Source organism: Colias croceus, chromosome 24 (genome assembly GCF_905220415.1).
Source record: "Colias croceus chromosome 24, ilColCroc2.1".
Classification (NCBI taxonomy): Eukaryota; Metazoa; Arthropoda; class Insecta; order Lepidoptera; family Pieridae; genus Colias; species Colias croceus.
In genome coordinates this window covers 4,647,676-4,661,794 of record NC_059560.1, presented here as the reverse complement: position 1 = coordinate 4,661,794, position 14,119 = coordinate 4,647,676, and the positions used below count along the sequence as shown (strand labels likewise).

Sequence of the window (14,119 nt, the reverse complement as noted above, 5' to 3'; positions counted from 1 at the left end):
AAATGGTACTATAATCACGTAATAAAACTAATGGGGCCGTTCAATATTATAAGTACACTTTTACAAATTGGTGACAAGGAAAGTCATTACATTCAAATGATAAAAAGGTGTTCCCGAAGTCATCAATCATAAAATGGGACCATATTTCCTATATAATGTAAAACCTGTAAATTGCGTAATGTATTTTTTGATGTATTGCTTCTACCATCAATCTTATTTGAATCTGAAATGAATGCATCGAGAAATGCTGTTTTTATCGAATTTTACTCACTTTTAGCACACTTTCAGTATACATTTTAATCCGTGTAGGTATATTCGCTTCTATTGGTATTAGTCTAAGATACCACAGCAGGATTAGTGCGTTCATAGTTTTTTTGGTAAAACCAAAATTTATATGTAAAAAATGTCAACGTAAGTATTAAAGCAAATCGATTTTAATGTTTTAGCTCATATAAATAGTATCTGTATCGTAAAATAGCAAAAATTAAGAAAAGCACCTCATCAAAGGAAAAGCGGTATAAACAAATTCACAAACTTTATTTGGATATCATCAAAATATTACTATATGTTAGTTTTATAGATCTTTATATTTTAATTCTATTTTATTTAGGTACATGTCCTTAAATTATGTGGGTATTTCGTGATAATAGACCTATCTATACTTAATATAAAGTTAGTTATTATAAAGCTGAAGAGTTTGTTTGTTTGTTTGAACGCGCTCATCAGGAACTACTGGTCCGATTAGAAAAATTATTTCGGTGTTCGATAAACCATTTATCGAGGAAGGCTACATAATATAAAGTACAAAAACATTCCACATGTGGAAAAATATAGTAAAAATACTCCACAATTTAATTCAGAGGTCGGTTGCAAAACTAATAAAGTTTAAAAGTTAAACGCAGAGCTTAAACTCTCATAGTCCAATGAAAGCGCAAAACTTTAAAATTGAGTTGAGTTTAGAAATAACGAGGTTACATGCTGTTTCATTCATTACATGTAATTGTTTGGTTTTTTGTAAATGTTACTTTCTGATGATCGTAATAAGGTACAATATTATTTGACTTATATTTCTTATTGTGTGAAGTTTGATTTTTAAAATGTGTATACTTTCGGCTGTGAAAACAAACATACGTCAAAATAAGGACAGAAAATGTTATATTAAAAGGTAAAAATAGATTGTTTAAATTGTTAATTGTTTTAAAAGTATAGAAATCTTCAAGTCAAATACTTACTCAACAATTGTTTTTTTTTGTTCATTGGTTGTTGTTTAAAATATATGAGTGTTCTATTCAACTTTCGCATGTGTGCACTTGTGATAAAAAATAATGTAACATGATAAAGAAATAATAACATTTTTCTACGTTTTTTTATTGATAGCGATAATTTTAAAGGTTGCAGATACATTGTTTATTACCCAAATAATTATAAACATAACACATTCCTTATAACTAAAGATATATTCTAAATGACAGCGATATGTACGACTAACACAAGTAATATACATTTTATACATCTAACTCTAATAATGTTCTTAGCGCTTTTCCCCATTTATGTATGAATAAATTATATTAAAAATTTATTGCGCTAACGCCTACACTACATAAAATATATTTATTAATTTTAAATATATCTTCGATTCTATAGATTCAACATTTATTAAATTTTATTCAATAGGGAATGGATATCACAGACAAAAGAATCATTGAGAATGAGTATATTTTAAAGTTTTTATATAGTTAAAGATCTGTAAAATAAAATTTAAATATAACTTTACAACATTTTTTTACATAGAATAATTCTTTTTAACAATAACATAATAATACACTACTAATTAACTTATTCAACTTCTTTCATACTACAATAATTATTATAAGTAATGTAGTTTTTGAAGTGAAACTTCTATAAGCGCGTTGAGAGTAAAATTTCAAGGTCGCGTCATGGCAATACTGTCGCGTCATTGAGGAGGTAAGACGAATTTTGGTATCGTTTAATCTTGCCAAAGAAGTTTCACTTCTGACACGTGTGCTCTACACGTGTTTTTTTTTTATTTCAAATAATAAATACGAAAATCGAAATAAAATCACACGTGTAGAATGTATCAGGGGATGAAACACAGAAATATTCGACATTTCATTTTTTGAAAGTTGGCGAGAATTCTACGTATTGGGATCACGGAGTTTAATAAATTTTCAAGTTATAATAAAAGTACTTCTCTTTTGTTATAACGTTTTCAACACTTTTATATAGGCTATAAATAATCTATATATTATATAAAAAAGAAACCCGTTTTCCTTGCTCATCACGCGTGAACGGGTGGACCGATTTCGATAATTCTTTTTTTATTATATTCCTTGAAGTGCGAGGATGGTTCTTATGTAGAGAAAACGTAAGTACCACGGGTGAAGCCGGGGCGGACGGCTAGTGTTTTATAAAATAGTGGAAGTCATATTTAAACAATGAAGGTTCATTAAATCGCGTATGAATAATTTAAAGTAACCTTTACAAAAGGGGAGAATAATATTATAAGATAAATCTTTTATCAAATTGAGCGAAATCAAATTAAATCCTCAGAACTTCCGTTGATTAAATTTTATCAACTAAATATTTAAAAGCTCGACTAAGATTTATTTACAAAAGTATCACAGGAAATTTTATACGCTAATACAATGAATGGAATTTTTTGTTCTCTTAAAATTAAACTAAATTTAGCTTTGGTAGATTTTTTATAAATATTTTATTTTTCTTACAAATTATAGGTATTTTATATTCATTATAGAGTTCGTTTATTCTACGTTATACGAAGTAAATGAGGTTATATTATTTTCTTGTCTAATAATACTGATACCTAATATTATAATCTCTTAATTATATTTTTTTAAACTTACGGTTAAAGGTTTGCGCATATTAGGTGAGTTGTTACGTGCTTTAGAAAAAAGTGTTTAATACTTAATAATTTATACAAAGCAAAGAGTCACTTTATATAAAGAAAGGACAATAATTATATTATTAAATGTAATGTGGATAAATAAAGGACAAGATCAGATATTTATGCAACAAAATTTCAACTTGATAACATTTTAACATACAAGTCAAATCTAAAAGGTTACCCCGAATATGCGCGAACCTTTATGCCTTTTCAATTTTACATTTATATATTTTAATTAATACAAGAGACGTAATTAATATCTATAAGAACATGTCATTTTATGAAAGCGCGCCCATATTTTGATAAAATAATTTAAATTAAACGAATTATTCACAGATACGTTATACAAGCTTCTTTTAATTATACATAATGTTTTCACAGTTGAAGGTTATGTTCTGTATAGCTATATTGGAATACAGTCGAGTCTCGTTAATTCAAACCTGCGATAATTCGAACCTCTCTATAATTCAAAGTTATCACGAGGTCCCTACAAAATCTCTTTATATTTCGAACTAAATCCATACATTTTTGTGCACTTGGTAATTCGAATGAAAATGTCATTGCTATTATAACAAAACGACGCGTTAATTCGAACTCATCGGCGTCCAACACTCTACAATTCAAAGTTGCAGAGAGAAAGAGGCGGAAAAATTGTAAGCAGGTAGTCAGGTAGGTACATTTTGTGACAAGTTCAAACTTGTTCAATGAGCCGTTGTTTTTGTTATGATTAGTTTGACTTTACACTTCTAAGTTCTAACGAATTGGTATGTTTAGTTATCATTCGGTTACTGTAGAATAGCATTTAATAAATAAAATAATTGATTTACAATTAATATTTAATAATTCGAAGTTTTATTTATTTCCTCTCACAAATTTCGAACCATTTGATATTTCAAACTCTTGATAATTCGTAATATTTTGAGAGTCCCTCGAGTTTCGAAATAACGAGAGTCGACTGTATATAGTTATGCAAAAATCCAGCGTGTATGTACATACATAATATAGTAAAATGCTGTAGTTTAATTTCCTATTCTATAAATATAGGACAGTAAATTTCAAAGACTTGGTACTAAAGTTGGTAATAAAAATATCCAGTAAACGGTTCCTATATTTTATAACGACACAATTTTAAAACGCTATTTCCTAAGATCAAAGGGCATAAATATTATACATAGGTTTCTGATTGATTTTCTTCAGTCAAATGAAGTCTTAACCTGTCTCATCGAGATTTTAGATGATCTCTTTTGGAATCCTGTAACTTCTTCCTTATAAATAATAATCAATTATTTCGTATGTCTTTTTTACATTTCATAGTAGTATTAATTTCTACGATTGTCTTCGCTATCGTAAGATGAATTATGACTAGTACTACGCGGAAAGTATTTTTAAAAAAATCACATATTATTACGACATGACATTTCTTAAGAAATTCACGGTTGTAAAGTTAATAGCCGTTTACAGTTTTAGCGGTGACGACACAATTTAATGTACATAGAGTATTCATATTATAGTATGCTTAAAACCGCAAATGTATAAACTTTTTAGTATCCTCTAAAAGCTAAAATTTTTCAGACCAAATACACTGTATGATGCCTTACACAGATCATTAACGGAACATTATTATATGCAGAGTGAGTTTAGTAAGTAGAGACGCCAATATCATACGTACCAACTATTTAGTAAACTGTGACAATACTAATAACTGAAATCTATACAAAATATGAGCGCACTCTCAACAATTCTTACGATTAAACCACATCGCTCTTATCGAGTAGCCCATTGTTGCTACCCCCGTCTTCTTGTCAAATGTGATAGTCCCGTAGCGGCCTAACCGACTCCGCAGACGAACGAGGCGTAGGGTCCACTCCTGATAATCCTAAAGACCCACTTCTCCTAACCACGAGCGTCTTTGTCCCATAGTCTGTGACGAAATTGTCATTCCTAGTTGGAGTATTCGCTCGTACAGTTTGGTAACCACAGCAAGGAGGATATTTTGAGGTTAGGATCTTTTTGAACGCTTCCCGGAATTCCGTGTTGAATATTGAGTATATTATCGGGTTGAACGCTGAGTTTGAGTAGCCGAGCCATGTGAGGATCTTGAATGCGAGATCTGTAATAAAGTTTCTTGTTAATGTATTTTAATTATGTTGATCAATTAATGTGAAAAGTTAGATTGCATTGTCAATACAGCTTGATAAGGTTAGAGGTCGTTTTAATTGAATATATTTTAGTATTATTGATCATCATGGAGAAATAAAAGCTTATTTTTGAAATCAAAATATAAGTATACCATTTTAACGCACAAATTACAGAGTTTTAATTAAATATTGGTACTTCTTATGAAGCTACGTTTTGCTTTGATTTTTTAAATTCTAAGCAAATTGAGTCTTTGATATTATCTCCAAATATTTATATTAAACAAAACTTTTTTTCCATCGAATATCCAAACATATTAAATACCAAATCTTAATTCATCCGATAAATTGAAAGCAATATTAAGAACAACATCTCCAACACAAATAATTACGTATAATTTTGTTGATATTTCCTGTCGCGCTTGACCCAAATACCAAGGAAATAATTATAAGAACATTCTCCTGAAATGCTCAGGCATTTATATTAATTATTTATATTTATTAGAGAATCGCTTATTAGTTTTCTTTGTATATGTGACGGTATTTATGTGTTTAATTGTTTTATAATAACAATGGTATTTATATAAATTTATAAAGAATAGAAAAAGCATTTGAATGCCATAAAAACCAAAAAATATAAATTCAATGGTATTTATATTAAAAATTCTTACATACAAAAAGAACAAATATTACCTATCTAAGTAACTAAAAATATGAAATGTGATTAAATTTAAGACTTTAATAATTTGAAATGGATTAACATTTTTAAGAATATGAAATTCCAATTTAAACCATACTTAAGCAATATAAATCGAAAAATATATTACAAATGATAAAACTGATATACTGAAGTATTTATTTTACATAAATAATTTTCATAGAAAATGCAAATATTTTATGTAGAAAATAAATTTAAAATATGTAGTAGGTATATTTTCCACAACATTAGCGTTAAAACTTCCGTCCTCAGACCCGAGCCTCATTAATCATTACTACCGTTTTGTTAAAGTCTAGAATAAACTAGAATAACTAAAGTTTATAAGAGAATTTCATTAATAAATATTTAAGCAACTATTTTATGATTCCAATAACTGATAATTTTTACTTATTAATTTAAAAAATACTTGACTATATTTTATGTTCATTATTATATGATTAAATGTCAATTAGCTGATATTGCTGTATTATAATTCACTATAATTCGATAAAAGAATAATATTTATTTATATTTAAAAACGTACAAAATATATTTACGTAAAATCATAACAAAATCTGTGTTTACTTAAAACATCGTTATTTCTGCGAACTCTTTCCGAACTGTTTCATATTAAATGACAATTATATTCACTCAGTTTTTTATTTCTTCCTAAATATAGAACAGGAAGTTAAGAGCAAATGGATATTTACAGATTAATTAAATCGTATTGATTACAATTTTGACATTTCCCCGTTTAGAAGGCGTATTGAGTTCCATTGCTATTTATATATATTTTTAGATGTAAATTAAGTTTTTAAGCTATTGCATAGCTTCTATCGCGGGCCTTGAGCGCGGGGACCGAATCAAGGAATTCCGTAACGAAAAAACCTCACGCTCGTCTCTCCGACAGGCACGGAGGTGTGGCTTGAAGGCATAGCATGCAATAGCTTTACCGCGGCAGTCCCCGAGTGCCACACGTCGTCTTTTTTTAATTTTAATTGCTTTTTAATCATCTTAATCTACCATGCTTCCAAGATTGGCAGAAAATGCTGAAAGTTTTGGAATTGAAAGAAATAGAGAGATAGGCAGAAATTTTTGAATTTTTGTCATCCTGAAGGCTTACAATGATGTCACATAGCAGTTTTACTTCCAATGTGGGAAAGTGATGGCTCTAGAAGACCTCTAGAAGTTCTCTCTGCTCTACCTCGATCATTTTTCCTCACTCATAATATTGTATTAAGACATCATGATAAAGTTTCGTCCCGAATTTAAATAAATCTAATAATATAGAAAGCATTTCCCTTAGTGCTATTGTGTTTTATTCTTATCTTCTCATGTGACCAAATATTTGTGCATATTTATCGTATCCATCAATCTGCATTAGACCAGTGTAATGTATTACGGCTAATCCTCTAATCCCTCTTAGTTTACCAAAGTTATTGTGATGGAAATACTACTGAGATGATAATCTTTGCATGGATACAAGGGACTGAACTGCCATGTTTTATATAAAATATCTCTATTTATCAGGGTGTAGGTCGACTTAACTACGGACAAAATTTAGTTAACTGGATTTAATTTAATCTTTTTTATTCGTTAAAATATTTTATGCTTGTTTGTTATATGACAATATTCATTCTTTATAGAGCATAAATACACGTGGTAGGGAGATGAGGCAACGTGGGTATGTATACACTTCAATTTCTACCAATTATAATCAAATTACCTGGTATACATGTCTTGCAGAACGCAGCTACAATGTTCACGCAGAAGAATGGCACCCAACACAGCAAGAACACTCCCATTATAATGAAAACTGTGATCGCGGCTTTATGGTTCGACATGTGTTGGGGAGACTAGTGAACGTGCGTATGTATACACTTCAATTTCTACGAATTATAATTAAAATGAATTTACCTGGTATGCATGTCTTGCAGAACGCAGCCACAATATTCACGCAGAAGAACGGCACCCAGCACAGTAAGAAGACTCCCATAATAATGCCCACTGTGATAGCAGCTTTATGGTCTGACACGTGGTAGGGAGACGAGTGAACGTGCGTGTGGACACGCGTCCGGACCGACTTGGTCCGGTTGTCTGGTAGCTGAACCGTCCGGGTGACAGCTCTGATGGATTTCACGTGCTTTTGTGCGTAGCAGTATAATCTGTGGAATAATGTTTGTTAGCACGAAAATTTATTTAGGTATCTATTAACTTAGTACTTAGCTTGTTTTGTTATTTCCATTGATTAAAGTACCATATTTACTTCCTTAGTTACATTTTTTATGAGAGCATTTTTTACTTTAATGTAATTCTTTAACTTTTTGTATCGTTAAAATTCATTATAATTAACTAAATCACATTATATTTTTTAGACTCATCTATGAATTACTTACTTTTAGTTTAAAAAAGCCTTAAATATTATTTGATGAAATTTAATAGAGATTTAAAAGCTTCCAATATTTTGTTAGAGCAGAAGATTTATGATTATTAAGGAATTGTAAAAGTGACTCAAAAATCTTATAAAGAGGACCACAGTTAATAAGGCTCTGATGGATACTTATGTTTAAGAGTACTTATAACTTTGTCTTCACGGGATTTTCTCTCACTTCAGTGGTCTCATCAATATCGTTAGTAGGGTATACAAATATACGTATAAACAAATATTTAATATAAAATGATAGAAATATTTGAATAAAATTGTTTCTAACCAGTTTTATGCATGACTTACGATTTAGGATCAAAACACCTCGATAGATTTTGTACTTTTCAAACTCAAACATTTATTCATTCAACTATACTTCACAAACACTTGAATCATCAGAATATACTTTTTCTATATGTACAATAAACTGCTATATTATTGTTATAGATAAACATATTATGCACTATAATAAGCAATTTATGAAAGATAATTATATTTAAAGATAAACGTACATACAAGAAGAAGCAGTTGTCTTACCTGCAGTATATACTAATCATAACAATGCACGGCAGTATAAACGATATGCAGCTCGACACTATCGCATACGTCGGCGTCAGAACCAACGCACAGGTCGGGTACCGAGGCGGTCTCTCCGTAGTAACTGTCTCCTCTGGCGGTCTGTGCAGACCCAGGGAGATGGGCAGAAAACTGACCATAACAGCTAGAAGCCAGATGAGCGCTATGGTTACTATGGCAACCTTGCGGGTCACCCAGCGGCCGTATCTGCAATTAAGAATAGGTTAGAAATTGACTTTTAAGGCCAAATTTTATTCGTTATTGGTTTTGAAAGCTTTACAACAACAAACCAAATACAAGACAAATAATAATCAGTGTAATAATTTACGCTATATACTTATATTATTGCTGTACTTGTTCGAACGAACGGCCCTAAAATGTAAGAATCTTGGACATACAGATAGCTATATTTTGATTTCAAATAAAACTCGAACGGGTTGAAATATGGAATGAGGACGTTCTGATAACGTGAAGTGCATGCATTTAGAAACTCGAGTTCATATTTGAATCTTCGGAACACGTTCTTCGATGTTGAACAAATCCATTGTGATTTAAATTTCAAATAGTCTTTCTGAGTGGCTGTTACAGTTATATTAGAAACACGGGAATTGTGTGATATTTGGTTTTATAGCTTAGAAAAAATTACATCACGAGGCGGGCTACGAACCCGCGTCTTTTGCCTTTCGCCGCTGTCTTTGCCGCGAAGACGCGGGTTCGATTTTTTTTATATTATTTGAAAACTATAGATAAATACTTGAAAACTTTTAAAATTCATTTCCGATATAAATTTTATACATATATGATCCATATAGTGAATGCAAATGACTCTATAATAAACTACATGACCCGTTGATCTTTGCGTCGAAAATAGATTTGATTGTAACCTTAATTTTACGTTTTAACGCTCTCCAGAATCGAGGGAACAACAAAATAGAAAATCGGGTCAACCTATTTATGGTTTTACAAAGTCAATTGCGCTTATCAAAAACATTTTCGAAAATCTATACCTACCTCTATACAAAAAACTTGTTTTACATTTTAACAAGAAAAAATCCTACTGCTAGTTTTTTAATTATTGGTTAATTCCTCACGATGTTCAAAAGTGCCTGTCGATGAAGGCGGATACACACTTGCCGATATTTTGTCAGCAAATTCATAAATGTCTCTTATTCTTCATTTATTTTTAGTTCACTAATGCAGAGATATATATATCTAGAATTTAACAACCAATTAAACTCTATTTTATCTGTACTTACCTCAACGGATCCTTAATATGTATGTATCTGTCCAATGAAATGGCACAAAGATTGAGTATGGAAGCCGTGGAGCACATGACGTCACACGCCACCCACGTGTCGCAAAACTGTTCGCCGAACACCCAGTACCTGATGAATTAATATTTATTTATTCTTCATTGTTTACAGAGTTGAAAAATATTAAAAAAGGTTGGTACTTATTTATATAATTAATCGATTCTTTCGTCAATTTTCCGGATTTCATTGAATTTTACACAATTATTTGAGATTTGGAAAAATTCATTTCCCATAGATAGCAGAGCAAAACAAATTGTGATCGTTGTATGATAATGTTGTCTGCTAATAAATATTTTTTTAACTATTATGTAATCTTTATTTCATTCATATAGATCGAATAATTTATGGAAAAAATATCTTAATGTAATCTTTAATCTTTAATGTCTTAGTTCATTTTTCATAACCAGAAAAGTAAATCATTGATTCATTCCCATTATTACCTTTTACAATTAATAAAAAAAAGCTTACCCAAGCAAGTCATTCACCCCAGAAAACGTCATAACCGCCGCGGCTACCAGCGTATCAGCGATTGCCAGTGAAGCCAGGAACAGATTGCCAATCTTCCTCAACCCAATTATTATCCTTACCCATCTTATCTAATATTTATTAAAAAAGGAATACGTAGTCTCACCCAAGCAGGTCATTGACCCCAGCAAACGTCATAACCGCAGCTGCCACAAGCATATCAGCGATTGCCAGTGAAGCCAGGAACAGATTGCCAATCCTTCTCAAGCCGCGGTCCGTGTAAATGGCTATGCAGACCAGAATGTTGCCCGCTGCGCTCACGAATATGAGCAGGGAGAGGAATATGCCTGAAAATACTGTATAATTATAGATATTATAGAACATATTGGGTTAGGCAGTGGACAAAAAGCTTTGGGACCTACATAAGTAAAAGAAATAGGAATGTTAGATTGATGATGTGGTTGGTAGCTTAAGAAGACATTTTTTTCTGAACATTTTATTTATAGTACCTACATTTATTTAATTGTAAATATAAATATGTACAAAGATTTAGCCTACTATGCTGTGTTTCATTTATTGAATAGTAGAAATTGCTTGAAAATATGCGTGTCTAGAGATGTATTTCTTACTAGTTTTAGGTAGGAAATTTCATACGTATCTATAGGAATCGACGCATTAAGTTACTTATATCAATACAATTCCAAAATCCAATATGTGTGGTACATAACACATTGAAAAGGAATAAGACATAGTTTATTGTATTTTTCAGATAAGGTCCACAGCTTTAATTTTAAAGCAAATTATTTTTAGATAATTATAATAGAAGATTTATTATTTTCGACCTTCACTCTACAATGTAAACACTTGTCCTATTAACGCAAAGCTATTGAAATTACAGCTTTGTTTGTAAAGCCGATATTCATACATGACAATCAATATTCCATGAGATTATTCAGAAACCCTTTTGTTTGTTTGTTTTGTTCCTAATCTACGTCTAGACGTGTAATCTTAATCGAAATATACATTATAGAGTAGCTGTGCTTGCGACTTCGTTCGCGCGTGCGTAGAGTCAAATATTTATTTCTTAAAAATATTAATATGTTAGCCTATAGCTATCTATACGTTGCCGATGACTAAGCTTAATAAAAATACTTATTACGTCTTGTACCTTTTTATAATATCTATGTAATATAGACGCTAAATAACGGTTCTTAGGTGGGCTTTACAATGAAGTATATAATTACCAGACACGTTAGAGAAGACATAAATTAAGGTTTTTCATGGAGTTGAAATATAATAAGTAGGTAATACATTTCAAGCAAATTGCTTTACAAGCAAATGCTTGAAATATGTAAATGACTGTACAGAAAGCTCTTATCTTTTATCAAATATATTTGTATTTATTTATATAAGTTCGCATATGTATTGAATTTTGAACCTACGTTAATGCAGAATTTGTAGAAATAACTAAGCCGAAATTTAAACACTAATCACGTAATTTAACTATGAAATAACTGTATATATTCTGTTTGTGATTAACAGAATACGCAGAACAGTTTAAAGTTCACTTATGTGCACAAACACTGGATATAGATTAAGCATATAATAAATAAATTATGTTCACTATTTGTTTTATTTTATTTTCTAATAGATGTTCAAGTAACAAATGATCAAGTAATCATTTTTATAATAACAATGTATTCCCAACAATTAATTAGCTGAGACACTTTTATTACTTTTGTGCTTTCTTTAACGTCACAGTTTTAAATTTGTTAGACAAACAGTCTGATTTTTAAACATAAACACAAAACCTCGATTTTTGGAAATAAACCAATTCCTGTACCTGTAAATGTAATTTTATGCGATTGTTTATCTCAAAAAACACGTTAATAATAAAAGAGAATATACGAAAGAAGCACGGCATATTTTTTGCGAAAACGGGTATAAATCACTTTTCTGTTGCCTGTCAAGTACAGGCTTCCTGTAATCGATAGCCGATAATTACAGTGGCTTTAAGTTAAATGAAAAACAAATATAAACAAAGTGGAAATACGAGGGAATTCATTTACAGTTATTGGTAGAGTAATTTACTTTTTGGTTAACGTTTAACTTGACAAAAGTAAAATAATAGTAAATAATCGTGTCGCAGTATTCATAATTATATTGTCATGTATTTTTTAATATTTCTGTGTTTTCAGTAAATTAATAATAATATTATAGCGTATAGTCTGTATTTAGAGGAGTCCATGTGTTTACGGTAGCATATTACACGCATTGCTCCGCTTCTATTGGTCTTGATTATGATTATTATTGCGTGATGATATATTAGCCTTCCTCGATAAATAGGCTATATAAATGTCAATGAAATAATTTTTCTAATCGGACACATGGTTCCTGTGATTAGAGCATTCAAGCAACAAACAAAAAACAAACTCTATAGCTTTATAATATTAAGTATAGATTGGAAATTGTGAAGGTACATTAGTGAATGAATGAATGAATGAATGAATTTATATATAATTTATTATATATAATTAATTTATATATAATTTATTAGTCTAAAATATTTTTTAATAAATATGCATTGAATAACATGCTGTTGCTTAATACGATTTCATTATAAATAAATAAATAAATAAATATTATAGGACATTATTACACAATTATATTCGGTTCTTAATTTACATAACTTGGGTTCTAATCCAATTACTGGTTTCTGTTCTGTCTTGAATATAATAATGAAAGTTAATCTTTTTCTTATAATAAAATACAAAAGTTATAATCTCCCTATTCCAAGACGATTTCCATTAAAATTAATAATGTTATTTTTCTCTTTTTATGTGTTTAAGATGTAAAAACTGTAGCTAGTTTATTAGGTACTATGTAAACTATTATAATTTAGCAATCTTTATCGTCTATCTAATAATGAGTTAGAATTAAGTTGAGTTGAAATTAGTGACAAACGGATAATTGAACACTCGAGAGTTTAAGTCCTTTTTTTTCTTTAAGGGACCTGATATTACCTACTTAATTTTGAACACCGTTTATGCTCATAAAGCTGACGAATTTTTTAATCGTTTGTATAAACTAATATCAAAAACTTCAGATTTTAATTGAACTGTCCTTTTTGTGTACGATCGTCTACACTCTACTTATCTAAAAAGTAGAGTGTGTAAATCACTCTACTTATATAAATGGCTATATTAATAACATCATTCTACTACCGCTCTGAGAGCAAAAGTTACGTCTGTCAGATAGTTACAAACTTACCGACAACCAAAATAGAGAGTAGTGTAACTGCGTCCGGGTCCTCCGCGTCTTCATACTCGACGGTCGTCTCGTTCGTGCCTATCACCGCCTGTGAACAATAATATAACAATAAATATAATTTATAAGAGCATTATCTAAGTGTCTATTATTGTATTCGATTTTTAGAAAGCCTTGTTTGAAGCAAGATGGATTTTAAATGAAACATCATGACCTAACAATATGTTCAAAATAAAATAGTAAGGGCCTTTTTAAAAAAAACCTTGTTACAATTAGTTTAAAACAATTTTAATTTAGAAAAATGTTTGCAAGATG

The 14,119-nt window shown here is 30.2% G+C and overlaps 1 protein-coding gene across 1 annotated transcript in view; it reads right to left on the bottom strand.

Moving 5' to 3' along the window:
- Positions 1-4,336: 4,336 nt before the first annotated feature.
- The window catches only part of LOC123702910 (dopamine receptor 1-like), a 96,763-nt gene continuing 86,980 nt past the window's right edge, over positions 4,337-14,119 (bottom strand). The window contains exons 3-8 of the mRNA XM_045650758.1: positions 13,808-13,895; positions 10,704-10,884; positions 10,016-10,144; positions 8,721-8,966; positions 7,676-7,923; positions 4,337-5,036 (exon numbers count right to left, since the gene is read on the bottom strand). Of these exons, the coding sequence (XP_045506714.1) occupies positions 4,729-5,036; positions 7,676-7,923; positions 8,721-8,966; positions 10,016-10,144; positions 10,704-10,884; positions 13,808-13,895 (1,200 nt within the window). The 3' untranslated portion in view covers positions 4,337-4,728. The remainder of the gene's footprint in view (positions 5,037-7,675; positions 7,924-8,720; positions 8,967-10,015; positions 10,145-10,703; positions 10,885-13,807; positions 13,896-14,119) is intronic.